This window comes from Coptis chinensis, chromosome 4 (assembly GCF_015680905.1).
Source record: "Coptis chinensis isolate HL-2020 chromosome 4, ASM1568090v1, whole genome shotgun sequence".
Lineage (NCBI taxonomy): Eukaryota > Viridiplantae > Streptophyta > Magnoliopsida > Ranunculales > Ranunculaceae > Coptis > Coptis chinensis.
In genome coordinates this window covers 59,475,914-59,498,137 of record NC_141459.1, presented here as the reverse complement: position 1 = coordinate 59,498,137, position 22,224 = coordinate 59,475,914, and the positions used below count along the sequence as shown (strand labels likewise).

At 36.0% G+C, this 22,224-nt stretch overlaps 1 protein-coding gene across 4 annotated transcripts; it reads right to left on the bottom strand.

The window, feature by feature from the left end:
• Nucleotides 1–230: 230 nt before the first annotated feature.
• LOC147504226 (AP-5 complex subunit zeta-1) lies at nt 231–21,024 on the bottom strand. 4 transcript variants are annotated; one of them, XM_086557257.1, is made up of 17 exons: nt 20,640–20,943; nt 20,414–20,554; nt 20,224–20,315; nt 17,989–18,085; nt 12,287–12,330; nt 11,267–11,355; nt 8,044–8,135; nt 7,807–7,953; nt 7,420–7,567; nt 7,132–7,208; nt 1,970–2,041; nt 1,457–1,504; nt 1,240–1,367; nt 980–1,139; nt 642–843; nt 348–428; nt 231–303 (listed from the first exon to the last, which is right to left on the bottom strand). In XM_086557257.1, exons 1-16 carry the CDS (start codon nt 20,733–20,735, stop codon nt 364–366), a joined length of 1,698 nt encoding a protein of 565 aa, XP_086413383.1. In that variant the 5' UTR covers nt 20,736–20,943; the 3' UTR covers nt 231–303; nt 348–363. The 4 variants fall into 4 exon arrangements, with proteins under 4 accessions (XP_086413383.1, XP_086413382.1, XP_086413384.1 ...); XM_086557256.1 differs by having other exon boundaries at nt 231–428; nt 20,640–21,024; XM_086557258.1 differs by having other exon boundaries at nt 231–428; nt 1,240–1,349.
• Nucleotides 21,025–22,224: the final 1,200 nt, after the last annotated feature.

The following is a 22,224-nucleotide window of genomic DNA, read 5'->3' as shown; positions in this document are numbered from 1 at the left end:
CTACTCTCTCTGCAGGATACTTAACTAGATAAAACTTCCTAACGTCGTAACGCGCCTGGTTTCCAAACAATCCTCTGCAACGCACTTTGAGGGAGAGCATGGCAATGAGACATGAATTCAGAAGGATATGCACGTACTTTATTCCCCTGGGCATTAGTAACAAGGACATGGGCTTTCCAACATGCCAAGGTTTCATTTTCATGCAATTTGGTTACTAGATAACTCCGAGAGAAACAAACTTGTGTATATGATTGTCCTTTTATAAGCAGCAGGAAGAAAAGTTGCATGTACAGAGGACCTTTTTAAACAAGATGAAGACTAAACAAGTCTAACTCTAGTCTATACTAAGAATGCCTCTTCCAATCACATGAATTTTCTTACTCCGCTTTGGAGGACCTCTGAGAATGAAAAATTGTGGAATGGTGGACCTGCAATGAGAAGAAAATGGGCATTGTTTAACAATATCAAATCAACATAATCAAGTATTCATATCAGTAAATTATTAGAAAAAAATAACTATTTAGCTAACTCTTGGAAGCATAAAAAGAGTGAATCAGATAGTAAAATCTCTCAGATACGATATGAACTAATCTTATTGGATACTGAAATCAGAAACTAGCTTTAGTTTACAAGAAACTCACCTTCTTGCTCACTTAAAATGTAAAATGGAATATGAGCAATCATCTTTGAACCACCACTACTCCAGTTTACCGTGCCAGGAACCCCTTCAGGGCCACCAGCAGGTCCCAAAGTAGATATACAAATTGCTGGCTCATTCATTAATCCCAAATAATCACAAGCACGCCTCCAAACCCTTGTGCCCAAGTTTCGAGAACGAGCTACCTGTTAATAACCAAGCATAGCTTAAATCGTGCTTACCCATAACTACATAATACACCTTTTTTCTTTTTTTTTTTTTTTTCGTATATAAATATTCTAAAAAAAAATAACTTATTCAGCAATAAAGTTTCTAATGGACCTTTGCCAAAGAAACGCGTGCCCTTGGTAGTAGTTCGCAATGGTAGGTCGCAAGCTTTGCTATAGCAGTTACAACAAAACATAGAAGCCTAGACTCTGACGATTTTCTAGAAGATGCACCATGGGAGCTATGAGTTGACTCCTGGCTCAGACCCAAACGACTTCACCGTAAATAAGAACAAAACCAAAAAGCATTTCATATATCAATATTGCAAGAAGAACCATATATCAAACAATACAGCAAATCATAAAAATACCAACCTAGATGAAAGATTTTCGTACAAAAGCAATTCTAAGCTTTCAAAAAGCTCCCGAGCTGCATTCTTGTGGTTTCCACCCCCACCTCCATGCTCTCCAATGGCCCAACACAGCTGTAATGCCAGTTCTGTCTGTAAATTCATAATTATGGAATCAAACATAAATATCTAAAGAATTGAGCCTGATTTTTCGGCTAGTTACTTTGGAGCTGAGGTTTTACCTTTGCAGGGCTGTCATAAGCTTCTCCAAGTCTGTCCATAATAGGCTTCTGTAAAAAAGTTCCAAGTAGATTGATTCTGTGAAGTCGTATTCATAATAGCAAATGAGCAAAAACAATAACGGTCAAACACAAGTACCGTGGCAATTGTAAGGTGTAACTATATAAGAAATGAATGGATCACACTAGCAACATACAAATACACAAGTTGCAGCCTCTTTCTGCATTTTTATGTGTCAATAATAATTCTCGCAGCGCCAGACCTTATATCAAGGTTCAACTCTGTTTACGTACCAACCAAAAATAAGAGAATACATTGAAGTATCATAAACAATGTCGTATGTATATTTATCAAGAATGAAGTAATACCAAGGCATAAAAGATTAACAAAAATAGAATACTTTGTCAACTAAAATACAGATAGACTAGAGTCCAAACATCGGGAAGCTTAAAAATGAGGACGATACCTAGTTTTTCAAAAAAAAAATGCAAAATCTTAAAAGTAAAAGAACAGACCTTTAATAATGCAATGAAATCCGGGAACCACTGAAATGTGGCTAACATGAATTCCAGAAGCCTTCTTCGAACCTACAAATATCCACCTGTTAGTGTTACAAGTCTTTCTAGCAAGGCTTTTGCGCTAAAGTGGCAATTACAATTCAAACAACACAATGCAGTTTTATGTGACAGAAGATATTGACCCATCTTTAGAATAGATGTAATATGTAATACACAGTTTTTGAATTTTCAAGAAACAACTATATCTGGTTATGGTAAAAATAAAAAACAGACCCAATGTTTTTACCGTGAACAGTAAAACAGGGAATATATCAAACTTCATATTGTATTCCAATAGGTCACATTATGCCTGAACTGTGATAGATAGGTAAAATGTTCAGCATGTATACAACTACGAGGTACTTACTTCATATAATATTGTTCAATGTAATTTGCACAAAATAGTTTAGTCGTAACAGTAAGTTGACCATCCTGTCTAACAAGCCTACTTTTAGTTAGTATTACAGATTCAATTTTTATTATGAAGCTCACATAGTCCACTGAAAGTGCAGCTCACAGGTTCAACCCATATAGCCATTATCATTATGCATATCAACCTCTTCGCCCTCCTCCACCGTCGACAAATGAAAAAAAAGAAAAAAAAAAAAGAATGAAACAAACAAACTAACTAACTTGGTCAATTAATTAGTTTCTTGTCTATCATATTTTTGCATGACACTTGACATGGCTGTCCTATACTGTGCAACTTAAGTGGCTATTGTCCTAGTTAAAACTAGAAAAAAGTTATGTAACATTGTCCCAGTTAAAACTAGAAAAATGTTATGTAACATGGACACGCCATATTTCAAAGATAATCCGTGTCGGAGTCTAACACATATTGTATGTGATATACCTCAATTTTTCATATTTCGCCGTGTCAGACACTTTGTATTCGTGTCAGATACGGACACACCTATCCGAGTCAATGTAACTTAAGAAAAAGGCAAAAACTAAAGATTCAAGAGAAGAACACACAGTGGTGACAAACACAAGATGGATTTTATTTTATTTTTGGTTTGGCAAGCCTGTTTTAAATGAGATCAGTAACTCTTTGATGCTGGCGCGGTTCAAGCCCCAGACCTCTGGAATCATCACCCAAAGGTTTTACCAACTTTTCAAATTGCATTGTTTTCCCTCATACGAGAGTTACAACCATGCATTCGCAGACCACCTAAGACACATAGCTAGACTTGAATGCCTAAACTAAACACTAATAGTAATAACTATTACGATAATACCCTCATAAAACATTCCTCCTAAAGCCAAAATATACAGACTTTGTATATTTCAGGCTTGCAGTACAAGTAAATATCCAAATAAACATCTACCACTCCCCCTAACAATAGCACTTCAACCAAAGGAAAAAGGGACAACCACCAACATCAAGCTTCACACATCAACCACAACCTTTAGCCTTGAACACTTGCACCTGAAAAAGAACACAACCACACAAAAGGCCAGGGGCAAACCTGCCTCAAGCAAACAGCTAACTAGTAGCATGTACTAGACTACTAGGGTATACAACACAAACACTGTCAATAGTATGTGTTTATCTAGACAAGAAGGGAAACAACTGGTACCCACACCCAATACAATACCATGTCTAGATAAACACATACTATTTGTGCCATAGCATACCAAGCACAAAACATTGTAGGACTACCACTGCATATCCTTTCGCGAAAATCAAGCAGAAAACAGTCCACACTACCACTAAATATCCTTACTTGGAAGAGGAGACAAAGACCATAAGCATGTCGAAACTAGTTGTTGATTTAGGACCAACAGCGCTAAGAATATGACATCATGCTGAATTTTGAAATGGAAAACAGGTACGTTTCACGGAGGCATTGGATCAAACACTTGCTATGTGTCAGAACTCAGAAACTCATTCACAGGCAAAATCAAAAGTTCATGTATAGACCCAAGCAGGGATCCCACAAACAAGAATACACCAATGAAACATACCAGAAAAAGATCCAAGTGTACTGAAGATTCGAACGGCGGCAAGTCTGTAACTAGGCTCCAACAAACAAAACAGCAGAAACTACCTCATAAATCAGTAACTAAAAACTCGAGCAGTAATTCCCGATGAACAGTACCTCAGTGAAAAGTACAACGGAGGAAAATGCTTGAACCTTTGTGACTATCAAAGCCTTGGTTTTGGATCAAAACCCTAGCCTTAATGGCTGAAATCTGAAAACGACTCTCAGATCAGCAAAGTTTGGAAAGAAGAGAAAAGAAATAAGAATAAAAGAAGAGACCCAAGATCAGAGCTGCTCTCCAATACCAAAAACTAGAGAAAAGCAAAACTAATGATTCAAGAAAAGAACATACATTGTTGAGAAAACACAAGACAGAATTTTATCATCATAATGCATTGTTTTCTCAACCATATATAGGCAAACCACCTAAGACTCCTAGCTAGACTTGAATACCTAAACTAAACCTTGATAGCCAGGTTACATTGATACGGGTGGGTGTGTCCGTGTGTCCGTATCTGACACGGATACGAATTGTCGGACACGGCAAAATATCAAAATTCGAGGTAAATTACATACAATATGCGTCCGACATAGACACATGGATACGTATCTGACACAGATTTTTTTCAAAATATGGCATGTCCATGTAACCTAGCTTGATAGTAATGGCTATTATAATAACACCCTCATATTCTCTAACAGTCCCATTTAGGATTAGTTAGGAGAATACTTAATTTGTTTCACTATCAATCAAGCTTTTGTGTTATTAGGTCTTAGTTCCTTGATTAAACATGTTTTCTTTATTAGCATGTATAACTATTGTAATAAAATAAGATTTGGAGCCACAAAAACTAGCAATTGTTATTTAGAGAATTGACAAATAATGATCTTCAATGAGGGAAATTCAAATCAATAGTTGAGATTTTGGAAGAGCTGATGGGAGCCGTGAGGACACATGTTTAAAGTACAGAAATTTAATGAGCAAGGAGGTAGCACCTCATTGCAAGACCCACTCCCCCACCAGTTTCAATTTATCCAACAGTTCTCGCCCTTATGCCAATAGGTATGACCGAGTCTTGCTTAGGCAACTCTGGTGAATGATGGCCTCATGGCCAAAGACATCTTACTATAACCCGCAGCTCCAAAACTGTAAGAAGTCCCTATCCACCCATCTTTACCGACTATACAATCTAACCAGCTGTCTGCTTCCTCCTCCCAAGTTGGGTTTGCTCTTTACCCAGCCTAGGTTGGGTTCTTTACAAGCAGCAAAACCAGTTTCAACAGGATCTTTAACAAGTAAAGAATTACAAAACGTGAATATCGATAGAAATCGCCACAAAAATATAAAGTTACTCATCACTTTTATCTAGAAAACGAATAACCACCATCCGGTCCTGCCTCCAGCAGCTCATGTTCACTACTAAACAGAAAATTACTAAGACCATTTTGTTGCATTTTCATTTCAAGACATGGTATTCATCATTGGACTCCTGCCAACAGCTTTCAAAGAATGTCCATATTATTAAAAATCAAGCTGTACAAAAGAAAAATTAAAGTCATCATGAAATTTAGAGAGTAAAAGTACAGCAAAGTTCTCCTTGTGCCTGTCCTCCACATATACTTTCTTTCTAATACGAATGTTATGTTAATAAACGTTTACGTTACTAAATTCACATCTCATATTCACTTGATGTGCAAACGATCACAATATCTACAGGAAACCTTTGTGATCAAATAGGTCAATATACCAAGACAAAAATTATTGGGAAGACAGGATACGTGTATAGAGACATACAAATTGAAATTAAGAAACTAAAAACAGTAAGCCAATAGAAGGTGAGAGGAATGATAAACATATCAAGAAAATGTCATATGGTGAACACCAGATCATTGAAAACAACGCTCAAAATTTTAAATTAGAAGGATAGAGGCGAAAGTATCAGATAAATCTGAACTAATGTGCACGCCATCCACTTAAATGATGATAGTATCTTGGTTACTGCACAGAACATGAAGTACATAATCTTTCCCTTTAGACAAAACTTACAAGTGCCGCTTTGACAGAGCAAGAAACCATTGAGGATTTTGTTAAAAATTCTTTCACTGCAACTCTAGTGGATATGCCAAATACGAGAAACCTATCTAACAATCTATTAATACATGTCAGTGTCCAACACTGTAGGGAGTGAGCAGTGGTTAACACATTGTTAGCCTATAAGTGAGGTGCATCCAATCTCTGTGTCTTGAGTATCCTCATGATAAGGATTTATATAGTAAGACATTCCTATGATTTGATTTGATTTGGTTAGCACCAATCAAGGATTTAGTTTCTATATATTGCTATTTGTAACCTCTATATAAACCAGCGAGATCAATGTGAATCATCCAATTATCAATGAATTATTTCTAGATCGAAATTTCAATATGATATCAGGGCACAGATTGTGTGAGGTCTCGGGTTCAAGTCTTTCCATGTGTAGGTGCACAAAAAATAAAAAGAACTGCCCACTTGTGCATTTAATTCCAGTGTGTCCCACTTTGTGTTGGAATTATTCCACCCCAATTCAAGGTGACACCTATGACAGTCACTGAGTCTTCCCCATACTCGTAGAGTTTTCCTTCTCGACAAATACCTTATAGAAAAATTGGCAATTTGACATAGTATCAGGAACAGGTTGTGTGAATCTCGGGTTCAAGTCTTTCCAAGTGCAGTTGCAAAAAACATAAAGAAGCGCCTAGCTGCGTTGAAATTATTCCAACCCAATTCTTGGTGAGCCTCACCTATGCTTCTCACTGGGCCTCCTCTCTATACTCATAGAATTTGCCCTCTCCACAAGGTTGAGCTTATGGAAAAATTGGCAATCTAACACACATGACCAGCATAAATCTGATACATAGGTTCTTACAAAGGTTTTCCACATGTAGCTGAGAGTGTGTGGAGAATAATTGTGCATATTATGGTAAGAACATGGCATCGTATGATCAGACCTATAATAAAAGTCACAACATGCATAGTAACAATCACAGGAAGTATGACCATATGAACTACAACAATAACACATACAATTTTCAAAATGAATGCTTGACTCCCTATTAAAGTATGGTAAAATTTGTATCTCAGAGTAATTTACTCACCTCATAAGCGAAAAATTTATCTGTAAAAATTGTGGCGTTTCTTGACATAAGTAGAGGAATCAACGCGCAGATAAGTGCTGCAACAACAACGCTCAAGAACTTCAGTGTTTTCGACAAGCTAGATGGATTATAGTAAGACTTTCTTATTTTAGTTTCTATCTTTTATCAGTATAATAAAATAGTTTTCTTCATACAATAAGCTGTTTGCAGCAAAAGAAGAGTGGAAGAAGGAAGTATTGACAGTCTCACACAAACAATAAGTAATCAAATAGAAGAATATAAACTTACACTTGTTGACATCACGAAATGCTATGGCAAAATACATGTCAAGGAATCTAGGGGTCATACGAAGTGTTTGACTTAGTCTATCGGTTTGAGGGGTACTAACGGCTGCTTGTAATGCTGCAGACATTCCAGGAGAAGTCCACTGGCGTTCCTACAACAAATAACAATTGTACCATCAGCAAGTGTGTTGAAACCTCCTCCTATGTGTCAAAACATATATATTTGTTAAGATTCACGTACTTAAGCATTATATAAGTTCTTAAGATTCAAATCCTGAAATTTTAACTTTACCAAACAAAATTTTAAAAGGTCAGTTGACCAAGATAAACAAGGTAATGTATATATGATTTAATGTCTCATGAGTATATATTGCATTGAAAGGAAGCGCACCACAAGTCCGTCGTTCTCATCCTTCAGAAGATCAAGAAACAAAGAATCCGCAACGTCTATTGTGCTACTATCCTCAGCATCTGAGTCTCCCTCTCTATCCTCTATTGTTGAGCCAGTATAAGCTTCATCCATAAGTGCAAGTAGCATCTGGCAGAAGAAAAAAATCTTTCATAATCAAACAATTGATTCAAAATATTCACCTCCTCACATGCAAGTTAAAAAAGTTTTAAAGATAACCTCAGGAGCAGTACTCTTCTGGATTGAAGCAATGCTACTCCCAATTAGAGACCCTGAGCTCCTTTCCACCTTTTCTAGTGCTACGACAAGTACTGGGAGGTAGATGGGAAGGAAAATGTTTGAAATTAATATGCATTTAAGAGAGTTTAAGACTATGCATCAGCCATAGAACGATCGAGTTCATTACCAAATAAAATGGCCATAGAAAACACAACTTCTAACCAAGCTACGCTCAAATAAATCACAAATTTGAGAAGCTTCAAATATTCTTCAAGCAAATGGAGAAAACCCTCCATGGTCCCTACCTTATCAATACTCCTAGAATGAGGAGTTACAGTACCCCTGCAAGAACTCCATAACCTTAAAAAGTAACCCCTTCCCCCTAGTCAAACATCAACTAAAAAAGTAACTTGGCTCATCTACATGAAACAAAGACACACAAAATAGGTTTTCCTCAAGTGCAACATCGTTGCCAACCTCTTATAAAGAAAGCCACCTCATAACTTCACCAATCTTTTCTGAAGACCTATCACTCTCAGTGAAACCTGAAGGGATCTAAACATACTAATGAGACATTTTATAATTTCACTACAGCTGAAGAGGACATTAAGCTCAGGTGTGATCCACGAACCAACAATAGCATATTGCAAGATGATGTAGAAGTGAACAGAGAGAGCAGAGTCCCTTACCATCCCCATCCTCACTGGCCAAAATCTTTTAAATTTTTAATGAAGATCTCACAATGTCAGAGAGGCACCAGCCTTACCATACCGGATCCCAGAAACTTGATGTCACACGAGACACAAAGCTTCTTATTGTCCTTGTGAAAGGGCTTCTCCCACCTATCTAAGAATATAGTCCGACTCCAGGTTGAACCCAGATACAGGGATAAGCTCAGAATAGTTCCTCAAACTCCATAAAGACCTTACACAAATCAGCTTCCTTACCAAACAAACTTCACCTTACAAAGTTGGTTTCCTTTTCTCCCTCAACTAAATAAAATCCATTTCAAGTGTCCACTTTACACGGATTATTTTGAAAATATGGTGTGTTTGTGTCGGATATGTATCCACGTCTATGTCGGACACGACACGGACACAGTTCGTATCCGTTTCGCTAATAAAAAGACATCTATAAGAAAACAATAAATGTGGTGCTTTGTCACTCATAAATTGACAACGAGATGTGGTCCTTCAATCTTCAAAGCTAAGGGACAATAACTTCGAATCCTGAATGATCAAAAAACATGAAGGCAAGAAAACAGGAAAGAAAAGAATAACTAAAAAGCTAGAGTAATCAATTGTGAATAAAAATTAGGGTTAACTAGTATTACCCCCCCCACTAATGAGCCAATTAGGATTTCCCCCCCAAATACACACAAAAAAAACGTCAAATTGGGTTGACCGTGTTTTTATGTACAGTTGTGAATATCTACTATTATGAACACCACGTTGTGAGTATCTAATATTATGAATTTCGAGTTTTAAGATTCAGAGAAAAATAGGTAAACATAGCGCAGAAGTACACAACTAACATTAGTTGTGCAACTGAGGGATAGATTCTTCAAAGTATAACTTTAGAACTCAATGGAAGAAAGAGCCTGTAAACATTGTTGAATGCTCAAGTACTCGAGTGCAACACCATCTTATGAGTGGTTGAGAATAAATGAAGAACAACATGAAGTAATGCCAAGATAGCTAAATAGTTTTACATCTTCAATTACAAAAAACTAAAAAAAAAAGGCAAGAAGATGTTTAAAGGTGAAGAGTCTGGCTATGCAGTAAACGGTTACTAGATTGCAATCCCAGTAATCGTTGTAATTAACAAACCACACAGCCACTGCTTAACAGCATTCCACTCTCCGTCTCTAGAATCTTTTGTTTTAGTTCTCTTATCTTTTCTATTTCTAACACACAAAAGAGAAAAATACTTAAAATACAAATAATCCCCAAACCCACAAACAACACCAATACCTTTCCAAAGTCCCAACCCCTTTTCCTCCCAACCCAAACCCTTCGTTTTCTCCATTCTCTCATTCTTTTGCAACTTCTTCTTGGACTGCAATATTGCTCTTAGTTTCTCAACTTCCAACCTCATGGAATAAAAATTGAACTGAGAAGTTGAAAGAAATATTCATGGAACCTATCTTCTACCGTGCAAAAATCTCCGATGAACAACGATATGATTTCACCTTCGACGAGGCTTCGATCTCAACCCACAATGTCCAACAATTTCATTTTGAGCTACATATACAGATTTGTTACCAATAATTATATCAAGTGCGACAAACATGCTTCATCTTAATAAAGAAAGACAAATAACATTTGGGAAGAAGAGAAAGTGATCTGGTAAGGGTTTTTTGACTTTTTGTATTTGTATTAATAAGAAAAACTGACAAGATACTGATTGTTTTGTTCTCTTCATGGGTTTGGGACGTTGGGGTAAAGTGTAATAGGTCCTGTTCCCCACTGACCGAAAATCTATTTACCACACTGCAACCGATTATCCTGTTTACAGAAACAAGTCACTTGCCATCCAAAAGCTAACATTTTCAGAGCACGAAACAGCTACTTTAAAAGACCACTTGTAAATGCAGTATGAATGAATGCATGTACTCAAATGCATAAAGGGAAATGAAGTTTCAGAATAGAGCTTACGAGTTATGACGGGCAACACACTAAACAAGATTGCATTTGGCAAAAAAATTATAACTACAAGCAACTTCAAGTAAAAGTAATTGAAGTCATATGGGTATTTATTTTTTGTACATTTCAAAGTAGTATAGTCAATAGTTAGTTTGGAAGATAAAAATAAATATTCAATAGTTAGTGGAGACGTGGGGTTATTTATTTTTCTTTCCTAAAAAATAGAGATATGGGAATCACGGGTGGATGGTGGAGATTTTGTAAGAAAAGAAAGAGAGAAAATAGTGGGATATGAATAAGACGTCGGGTAGTGAAAAGTTGATAACCGAAATTTTTGGACTCCACGATTTTGCTTCTAGTCATTTTGCTAGAAGTAGAAAGCAAATAATAAGGGCTATCTAACAAGGCAAAATACTTGCTCCTATTTAGCAGTTTTTTTGTTGTTAACAAATATACTTACCTTATCATTACCATCGGAAAAAAAAAAACTTATCATTTTACTTTTAGGCAGTTAAAATTTGACTCAAAGTAGAGTTTCCAAACGCCTCTCAAAAGAAAAGGAAAAAAAAAACACTCACTTGGTAGGTCTACAATTGATGGGAATAATGGAAGAAATGAACCAGGAGACATCATTCCAGGAAAAATCTTTAGAAATGATTTCTCCAACCTGTAAGAGAAATCAGGATCAACATAATCATATAAAGGAGTACAAAATGTACTCTAATAAGATACTCAATCAAATTGAGAAAAAAGTGATTATACTGGATTGAGTTACATGATCTATTCAGTACAAAATGTTGGCTGAACCTAGCATTTATATTGGCCTAACATCCAAACCAAGTTGTTGCTGCCTTAGACCACTTATCTAAACTTCCCACTTATAACAGAATTGAAGGAGGGACTCACTCAACAAGTAAGTAGATCACAGGAAAAAATTTCCTTGAAAACAATAAAAACTGTTACAAAAATCCCAGGAAGGTCTGTGCGATTCAAACATACAAGGTTGGCCGTTAAAAACAAACTACAGCCAGGAAAAGAGAAACAAGAATTTCACTGAAGCTTGAAATCAATGTTACATATGGGTACGCCATATTTTGAAAATAATCTGTGTTGGACACAGATTCACGAGTCCGATACATATCAGACCATATTGTATGTGATATACCTCAATTTTTTTTCATTTCAACGTGTCAAATACTTCGTATCTATGACAGATACGGATGCACGGACGCACCTATCCGTCCGTGTCAATGTAACTTAGCTTGAAATGAAACTTAGACAAGGTCTGTAGATGAATACAATACTAATTCCTAGTAAAACAGCGCAAAGTTCAGGTCATAACAAAAACTGGAGCTTATACGCTGGGTATCTGTAAAATATGCCATGCATATATTGAAGGAAATCAAAACTATTTTTATTAAATGTAACCCCTATATCATACTATTCATCTCAACAAAAAGTAATAAGGCATACGAAAATAAAAAAGTTCAAGATGCCAACAGACTGGGTTTAACATACACCGTTAACACACAGATATGTTCATAAGTACATCAAATACACAACTGACATCTGAAGTAAAGGGAAGTAGCTGAACTTACTTCTCTCCATTCCACGCTATCAATTTCAACAATAATGGGAAGAACTGCAGAAGCAAGATATAAATTACAAATTACAAATTACAAAGTCCAACCCCAATACACATAAAAAAATAACAAAAACGAGAGACCGGAGCCCAATAACTGAATGAAACATCTATTATTTGATGAATGCTAACATAATGCACGAGTCCCTTGAAGATAAATCCAATCATTCAACTCTAGGAATCTCATATCAATAGGCCTTTCTTACATGGCTTTCTTACTAAAAACAAAAGGTTGATTTCATAAATAATAAAATAATGATGCATCTAGGGTTCTAAATCCTTGATTTTAGTCCAATATTGTTGTATGTATTATTAGGGATTTTTAGATGCATGTTTGATTGCTATTTTGATGTTTTTAGCATAGGTTGAATTTTAATTCCGAAACTTAGCTATTTTTCGTGTCCTAATTGATTTAGCAATCTAACTTCAAAATTCAATTGTTGCTTGTCTATAGATTGAGCTTTAGGCCTTTGGCCAAGTTAGAGTAGAAGATTAATAAACTTTTGTGAGTTTATAGAAAGTTTTTCTCAGTTGAATTTTTGTGTGAGATTCTATGTTCTTCACGAGGAAGAAGATTCTCAAAGTCATATCTTGGTCATGCATCTTGATCATATATGTCCATTACATTTAGTAACTTCACAAATATTGTAGTAGTTGTGAAGGTGCAAACTGCTTAAAATTTTTTGGGTGGTGATATTGAGACCTGCCTTAGGAAAGACATAAGGTCTTTCTTAAGGTTGTTAATTTTTCCAAGACATAAGTGTGCTTTCAATTTTTTAAGGAACCCCTAAAAAAATAACACAATAGGATTTTCTTCTCATAATAGGAGACCTACTGAACAAGAACTATAAATCTTGTTTTCTCGCAGACAACCCAAAAGCTTTTACCAAAATCCAAAATGTAAATCCTATAATTCTTCAATTTGCTTAAAGTTGGAGCTTTGAATTAGATTTTTGATTTCCTTGGTATGTTTCATTGTTTTTCAGGACTTACACAAATTGTCACAAACTTCTTCAAATGATCCTAAAGCTTTTTTTTTTTTTTTTTTTTTTTTTTTTTTGAAATAGCTAGGGGTTAAGGATACCCCAACCTTTTATTTAAGTACAATTTTCCTTCCTTATCCCCTTTAATCAATACATTGAGTTTTTGATCCATTGGGGGATAAAGTACAAAATATCATTACACAAGGACCTACTAACTTTTGATAGGTAATCAGCCACCTGATTTCCTTCTCTGAAAATACTTCATTCTCACAGCCCATATCTTTGCCACTAAATTTCTACAATACCACGGTGGTTCCTCCTTCTTGTTCATAATTTGGATCACTCTCATAAAAGCTGACTGAACTTCAACTCTCTGTATATTCAGTTCTCTCACACCTTCAAGGCCTTTCTGAACCCCCAACAATTCCTGGTATAAAATTGATAGTCTAGTCGAACTTCCAATGTATGCAAGTAAAACCTCTCCATTGCAATCCCGCAAAGCTCCTCCAAACCCTGCTCTCTCACCTTGCAGAGACCCATGAGAATTAAGAGTAGGGATTTCCTTTTCTGATTTCTGCCATCAAACCCACTGTTCATCCTTTTGTTTGAATTTGGCTCCAATTCTCAATTTCAACAACAATACTCTCAGAACTGCATCCTCTTTCACTATTTCCAGCATCTTCCCCAAATAGAGCTTCATTCTATTAAGTGCTCGTAAACTGACTGCGTCAGTTGGTCTGTACAGTTGCTTCTTTATTCTCCAGTTTCTCTCATTCCAAATAGCTTGTACAGCCGTACATATCAGAGCCCTTATTACTTCAGATGTCGTTGTATTTGCTCTACAAATACACATGAGCTGATACCACTCTGCATGAGAACTTCGAACCAGTTCTGATAATCCCATTGCTTTGTAATGCCTTGCCACACTAGTTTCGAGTAGGGACAATCGAAGAATAAGTGGGCTGAGCTCTCCTCATGAGAATCACATAAGCAACATCTAGATTGTTCAATCACCTTTTTCGCCTTTAGTCTATTTTGTGTAGGAAGGGCCCCTGAAAATAATTGCCACATTGTGAAGGAATGTTTAGGGACCGAGAGCTTTCCCCACACAATCTTGTACCACTTGACCTTACTTCGCACATTCTTCAGAGCTGCATAAGCAGAAGAAATAGAGAAATCTCCAGAGCTTGTCGGAGTCCAAATGACCTAATCTAAATTTAAGTAGGAATTAATTTCAGTTCTCATGATCTACTTCTTTACTTCACTATCAGGTAGATCTATAATACTCCTTGACCAGCAGCCATTCGAGATTATTTCAACTACTTTTGCATCCTAAGTGACAGTATTAGCTAGCAGAATTTTAGCTTGCTCATTTGGAAAGAGAGGTCCCGAGCACCAGGGGTCATGCCATAAGCTTGTATCATTTCTATTTGCAATGATGTACCTCACATACTTCCATGAAACTTCAAGATGATTCAAGATCCCTCTCCAAACCTAGGAGCAGTCCTAAGGTATCTTCATTGTCCAAAAATATTTGCGCTTGATGTGATGTTCCCATGACCATTTAACCCACAAGTTCTCTGATCTCTGACCATTTAACCTAAAGCTGATTTAATAATATAATTGTGTTGTTGGATTACCCACCTTCTCCCAAATCTATATTAAAAGTAGCATAGTTTTGAAAGTATAAGACTAACCAATCTTGCTCACATTATCTTCTTGGGAAATGAACCATACAAGCTATACATAACCATGGCATTCTACTAATCTGAGTAATGTAACCGCACCTTTTATAGTTTCATAAGAAAATGAATGGAGAGTGAATTAATTTTGAGAGCAAAAGATTAGGTAGAAGCATGTACAATTGGTATGGAAAATAACAAGCTCCAACAAAAAAATTTAATCACAGTGTTTGGTGGGTTCAGTAATTAAATGGATGCAAGGTTTGTATTGGTGGGTTTAGTTATAGATATGGTGGATGTCAATATCACCACCCTTATTTTATTTTATTTTCTTATTTTATAAATAAAATTCACATTGTATTTTCTAAAGATTACAGTGTTCAAAGGTCCAAAAAGCAAACAAATACTCAACCACATGCAACCTCCCCATATGCCCAGTTACAAAAGCTTGCTCATCTCACTAACCCATTCGAATTACACATTAAATCAACAAATTTTACACCCATAAACATTGGAGTGACATGCGGCCAATCAAGTAGAGGCTCGTCCCATACGAACTTATGCATCTCCATTTCATTTTGTTGAAAAAATTTCATGTTCCCTTCTTTTCATAATGTGATATTGTCCATACAAAATCATTAGGTAGATGATGCGCTAACCATTTGGCTTTGTTAGAGAGTAGATCCGTAATGATACTCTTCCTTGAGGCCTCTTTAATTTTTAATGGCAGCACTCAAGCAATATTAAAATATGCATATGATGGTACCCAAATTCCAAAAGCGAGAGGACAATTGAGGATAAAGTGGTGCATATCTTCCTCCACCACCTTGCAACACAAGAACATTGTTCATATTCAAACATTTCCGGTGCAAATTGTCAATGTTTTGAATCCTATCCAAGTAAACACCCTAACAAAAGATAACAACTTTAAGTGAGACAGAATTCTTCAAATTTTAAGTGTCACTTTCCATTCCACGTCATTAACACCCTTCTCTATGTAGTTCAAAATTTGTTTTATTATTAGAGGCGAGTGTGTAGGTTCCACCACATTCATGTTCGAACAAGATCTCCCCCACCCAAATGTCATCGCCAGAAGAAAACATCTCAAGTAACGGGAAGGAAACTAGCCTAGCAAAAGTATCCCACCCACTAGTGATGCCCCTCCAAAGAGTGATACCAAACGGGTTTGTAGGCTCCTTCATCAACTATTTCCTCTCTCCCTCTCCAAACTTGTCCGTTAATACTTTTTCTCTAGACATCCTCCTCTTACCCATACCTCAAAAGCAATTTGCCAAACAAAGCTTGGTTAGTAAGCAAAATCACATTTACAACCCAAATCACTTTATTCTTTAGAAAGGCATCCTCTATCCCACATGACAATCATCGGCTTGTCACCTTCACACCCATTGTCACCAAGTTCGGCGTTTTTTTTTAAAAAAACGCGTTAAAACCCGAGATATTGGCAAAGCGTCTGGTTCCAATTTAAAACCGGTTTTTAAAAAACCCGTTTTAAACGAGTTTTAAACTTAAAAAACGTTTAAAACCAAAGATTTTGAAAATCTCCGTTTTAAATTTTTTTTTTTTTTTTTTTTTAATCTAAAAGAAAACACGAAGAAGAAAAAGGGGTTTTGGAGTTTACTTTTTTGAAGAGTGGGCGTTAGATTGACTTATTGAGACATTTTTATTTTGTTTTGGACTATTAATAATTAATTATAAATTTTAAAGTTATTAACTTATTTGTAGAATTTGATTATGCCATTATGGTTGGTAATTAGTAGTACCTTATTTAGAGTCGTGTTTTGGTACTGAATCTAAAACTTCTAGTATTTGGATGAGTAATAATAATTTGATACTTTAATGTATTTGAATTTTCTTTCATTTGTATTATTTTTATTTTTATTTTGTGTCAATTCTTTTTTCCACTCTTATAAAAAAATCAAATTTTTTATCTATTATATTCTTTATCATCGGTTTTTACCGTTTCTTTTACGTATTGTACGTATTATACGTTTTAAACCCGTTTTACCGTTTTAAACCCGTTTTTATGCCCCACGTTTTTTTACGCTTTTTTTTCCGTTTTTTTCCCGAGACATTCCGTTTAAAACACGAACTAAGTTTTTTTCAAATACACCGTTTTAAACCCGTACCGTACTTGGTGACAATGTTCACACCCCATAAGAATGTTCTAAATGACTTTTTCAAGTGTTTCACAACTCCCAAAGGAACTAAGTAAAGTGACAAATAACAGTTCGCCATATTAGAAAGTGGACTTAATCAAAGTACTAACAAGACACTTAGCTTTCCAACTTGCTCTATCACCTTGCTCCAATACCTCGATTTACTTTTAGTTCCAAAGGCCAATCCAAGAATAGTATGAAAAGATTCAATACCACACCCCAACACAAGCAATCTCTCCAAGTTCTCAAACACAACCACACCATAGATCATATACTTGAACAGGTTGATTTTGTGGCCGGAAATCATCTCATACGAAGAAAGTACGTTCTTTAGGAGCATGGGCATTCTCCATTGTGGAACTAGTGAAAAACATAGTAGTCTGCAAATTGCCAGTGCCACATAGATTACAATACATCAAGGACATTCCTTGTACCAACCACTACTAAAATGGCAGGTCCAAGAAACCATAAATGACTATTGTCATTTTATTGCATCTGCAACTCCATATAATGCCTATAAGTTTCTCATAGGCATGAATCTTGTAAGTTCCCACTTTGTACTCTTGATCCTACTTTTCATTATTCACTATAGGACCTTATTCACAAGGTAAAGAGTGAATTATGAGGAACCAGATACCTAACACTAGATCATTTCGTTTACCATGAAAAGAACCAAAATAGCATTCTGCATATATGCATGCACTGTGAAACTCTTGGATCAAAATCACTTAATAATTTGCATAATTTATTCAAATTGGATCGTAGAACAGATGCTCATTTGCATGAAGAGAAGTTATCTCAAACCTAAGAGCATACCTGTGGAAGCAAAGTAGGAAAAGAAATAATAATTTTTGTTATGTTCACTTTCAGAAAATCAAGAGTTGCCTCAGCAACAATAGGGTCAGCAAATTCTCTGTATAAACAATAAAAGATCCATATCAGTGTTTGTAACCAGGCATCTGGATTATGAACAATTATCGTAATCCCCAACACATATATATTTGTGCGCTAGAAATGTAAAACAGACCACGCACCAAGATGGTCTTAGAAAAATGGCAGAAAAGCAGTATAGACTCCAGGCTCGAGACCAATGAAAAGAGACAAATTCGACATACCTAATATCAAAGGAAACTCTATCCAAAGTCTATATTTTTCTACTCAGTCTCCAATACTAAGTAAGATCTCTAGTTCATTCTTGCTCAATAAATAATAAATAAATAAAATGCTCCATGTCCACTTCTGGAGGACAAAAACTAAAGGAATGTAAGCTAAAAAAGGAATAGGTGAAAATACAGTGGTAAAGTACTTCAAATGCCTTCCTCTGTTAAAAAGTCTGTCAATTTGTCTGGCAAATTAAATAAAACAACAAATAATATTTTCAATTTGAGCACCAAAACCCACATGAAATAATTTGAGATGAAAATGCAATTTTAATTTTTTTTATTTTAACATACCATGTAGTTTGTATTTGCCACCTTGATAAGAACATTACCAAAGATCACAGTAATTGGTTGAATATTGCTCTTATGAAATTTCAAGCCCTAACAAAGAGAGGATGCTTCACTCCAGATATATATGAGATTGCAATGACAAGTAGGTTCATGCAGGTTGTACCAGTTGATCCAAGATTATGCAATTAATTACTTTTCCTTGATCAGGCTTACAAAATTTTATTTTTCTAACAATTGTTTTCTGGCCGTTTGTTGGAATCATCGAAAGCTTCAAATGTTCCTTGGGAAAAAATGATTACATCCTTGTTCAAAACAAAATAATGTTTAGTGTAAAGCCTTGCGGTATAATATAAATGTTCTTGGACCTCTCCACTTATCATCAATTGATTTTAAGTAGGATGCTCATAATGTTTAACATGGTATCCGAGCAGGCAATTGTGTTTTCAACGTAACTCAAGTGTGTTGTTCACGTGTTAGGCTCGAGTAATGCCATAGTTGAGGGTGAATGTTGAGATGTTTGTTATAGTCCAACACAGGATGCATGAAGCCTTGCAGTATAGTATAAATGTTCTTGGGCGGTTGGGCCTCTCCATTAATCGCCGAGTGGTTTTAAGTGGAGAGGCCCAGGAGCATTTATATTTTACTGCAAGGCTTCACACATCCTGTGTTGGACTATAACAAACATCTCAACATATACCTATTGATCATGTAATTAAATGTAACTCAAGACCTTCATACCATCTTGTTTTCATCAACACAACACAATGTTTAGTTCTATAACTCACCACACCTTTAAATCGTTAATGCAGTCACAAAACAAGGAAAAACAAGTCGAGATCTGCCTATCTTCCACATTTTCAATCCTTATAAACAACCAAAAAGGCTTAAAAATTTGTTGACTTTAGAAGCCTGATCAAATCAAATAAAAACCGTTTCTTGCAAGTCAAGGAAATCAAATTGGTCCCCAGAAACATAGAAACCAGAACTGGAGAACCGCAAATCTGGGCAACCAGCCCAGCCAGCATCACAAAAGCAGGAAGGTAAAAAGCACTAGGTGATTGGTTGAAAAAAGGAATCCAAAACCAATGTAGCTTTGGGATAGCCCAAAATATGCTTAATCATAGATAGGTGTTTAGATCATGGTTCACTAATAACCTGAGCATGATGGACAAGAAAACCAATGTCTTATCTGCTGATAGCAAATACTGTAGGGAATCAACAAAGTGACGATACTTGGTAACTATTAAAAGAAAATCGCAACCTATTCTGTCAAAGGTGTCAGCACGCACTCCAAGGCATCAACCTTTAGTGACAATTGTTGTGGCTTGTTGTCAGAAACATAGCCAAGGTTCCCCAAGGTGTTAATTAGCATTGCCCCCGCCTTGCCCTTGACAACATAGACCAAAACAAGTACTGAGACATGGCACTTAACGGAGTGTTCAAACCTCGAAGGCATACATTCAGTCAATGTACTACAATGCAAAACAATCTACTTGGTCTAAGAATCACACTTGCACGAGATATATATCCACCGAACAACCATTTAATTATTTAATTAACAGAAATGAACGAACTAAGTAGAACAAAATAAGATGATTACCGGCTTAAGCATGAACGAAAAAATGTCCTTAGACTAGGATCAGCATCATGTAGAACCACCTCCCCAAAGTCAAGAAAAAATTGAAGAATAGCCTAGCAAAATCCACATTAGACAAGTTTCAAATTGAAACATGTCACGGGCATAACTAAGCATTTAATTTCATAATTTGACATAATAAATAAACCCTCACCAGCAAAAGAAGACCGTAAGAGGTCTGAGAATGAGACGAAGAAGCAACCGAGCGTTGAAAGAGTTTGTTCAATTGGGGATAAACCCTCGCTACTAAATCTTCTGATTTCTCTGCTTTACATATCTCATATAGCTTTCTCACCTAATTATTAATTAAGAGATACAGAAATTGATAAAATGACAATCAATTAAAAGAAAGAAAGAAAGAAATGAGACGACAAACTTACGTGTTGAAGAACAGATGGATCCGAGGCGGGATCATTTGCAATCAAAGAAAACGACCTCAGATGAAAATCCCAATCTCTGTCTCGCTCTACCGCCATTCTTCTCTCTCTATGTTTTTTCGATTTCGAGTGATTTTGCAGGTGAAGTTCGAGTTCGACTACTGATACGCGCCGTGTTTAGAAGTTGGTACACGTGTACATTTTCAATTTGCCAATTCCCAATTTTTCTTTGTTTCGCTCGGAAATTGCATTTACTCGTGCTTTTCCGATTTTTTTACTGCCGACATTTTATGTCCTGCCATGCTGCAAATGGCTTAGCTAGTAATTTCGATTTTGTAAGGCTTCAAGCGTTACGAGCACTAGCATTCCCGCACGGCGTGATGCGCTCTTTACACTTTTGTAATAACTAATAAGTATATTGTAATAATCGAAACTGCACAGGACCACCGACCCAAACTCTTTAAACAGTTTAAAGTTAGATGCACCGTGGCGGAGCTAGGGGGGGCCCAGGGTACGCCCTGGCGCACCCTCACTTCACAAAAAAAAAAAAAAAACAGTATTCATTCTATTCATATGCTATTCTCTCAGGATTAAAACCCAACCAAACCGACCCAAAAACAGTAACCCACTAACCCTCACTTACTCTCTCTTAGCTCATTCGCTCCACTAGTTATGGTTTCTTGCTTACTACAGTGTAAATTCATTCCGATTCAACACTTTTTTTTGCTAGGTTCAAACCAACACTCTTAGTTGAAAGTGCTTCAATTCTTATTCTATCTATACAAAATAGTGCTCATGTTAGGTTTGAGATACGTCGATTTTACGAAGATTGAATCGATTCTTTTGGTTATCCAATTTAAATCTCCTTGTGATTTGAACTTGCCTCATAACGAAACCAAAATGATAATTCCTTGAGAATTTGATCTGAATAAGATCCAATTTTCTTCGCATCATATTTGCATAACCTAAAGCGTAATAAAGTTGTTTCTAGCTAGTAAGGATCGCTATGCCCCAAAGTTTTGGTTGGACCATATCTTGTGACTGCTCAACCATTGTTTTCAATAGGGGTGCCACTTTTTTCCGATAATCCGAAATCCGATCCGATATTTTTCCGAATTTGACAAAGATATTTGTGTTTCGATTTCCAAAATTCCAATATCCGAATTTTTCGAAAAATAATTGGATAGGAATTTGATGTGTTTTCAAAATCCGATCCGATTTCCAATTAATTTCCAATTTTTTAACATTTATTATCGTCAATTATCACATATAACAACATTAAACAACAAATTCCCATCATATTTGAAAACCAAGAAATACCAAACACATATATAGTTACACTCTACGAAAGCATCCCACATTATTTTTTTCCTTTTTATAATACATTTATTGCTATCGTTTTATATGAATTTTGATATTTATCTAATATTTGTTTTGTGATTGGGTTCGAAATATTAGTTTAAAAAAAATGAGTTTTTTTTTCGGTATGTTTGGTTGTCTGGGCGGCTCACCCTCACTTAATTTTCTGGCTCCGCCATCATGAACGAATGCAGAGAATTAATTGTCGGTTGACCTGGTACACAAGTAA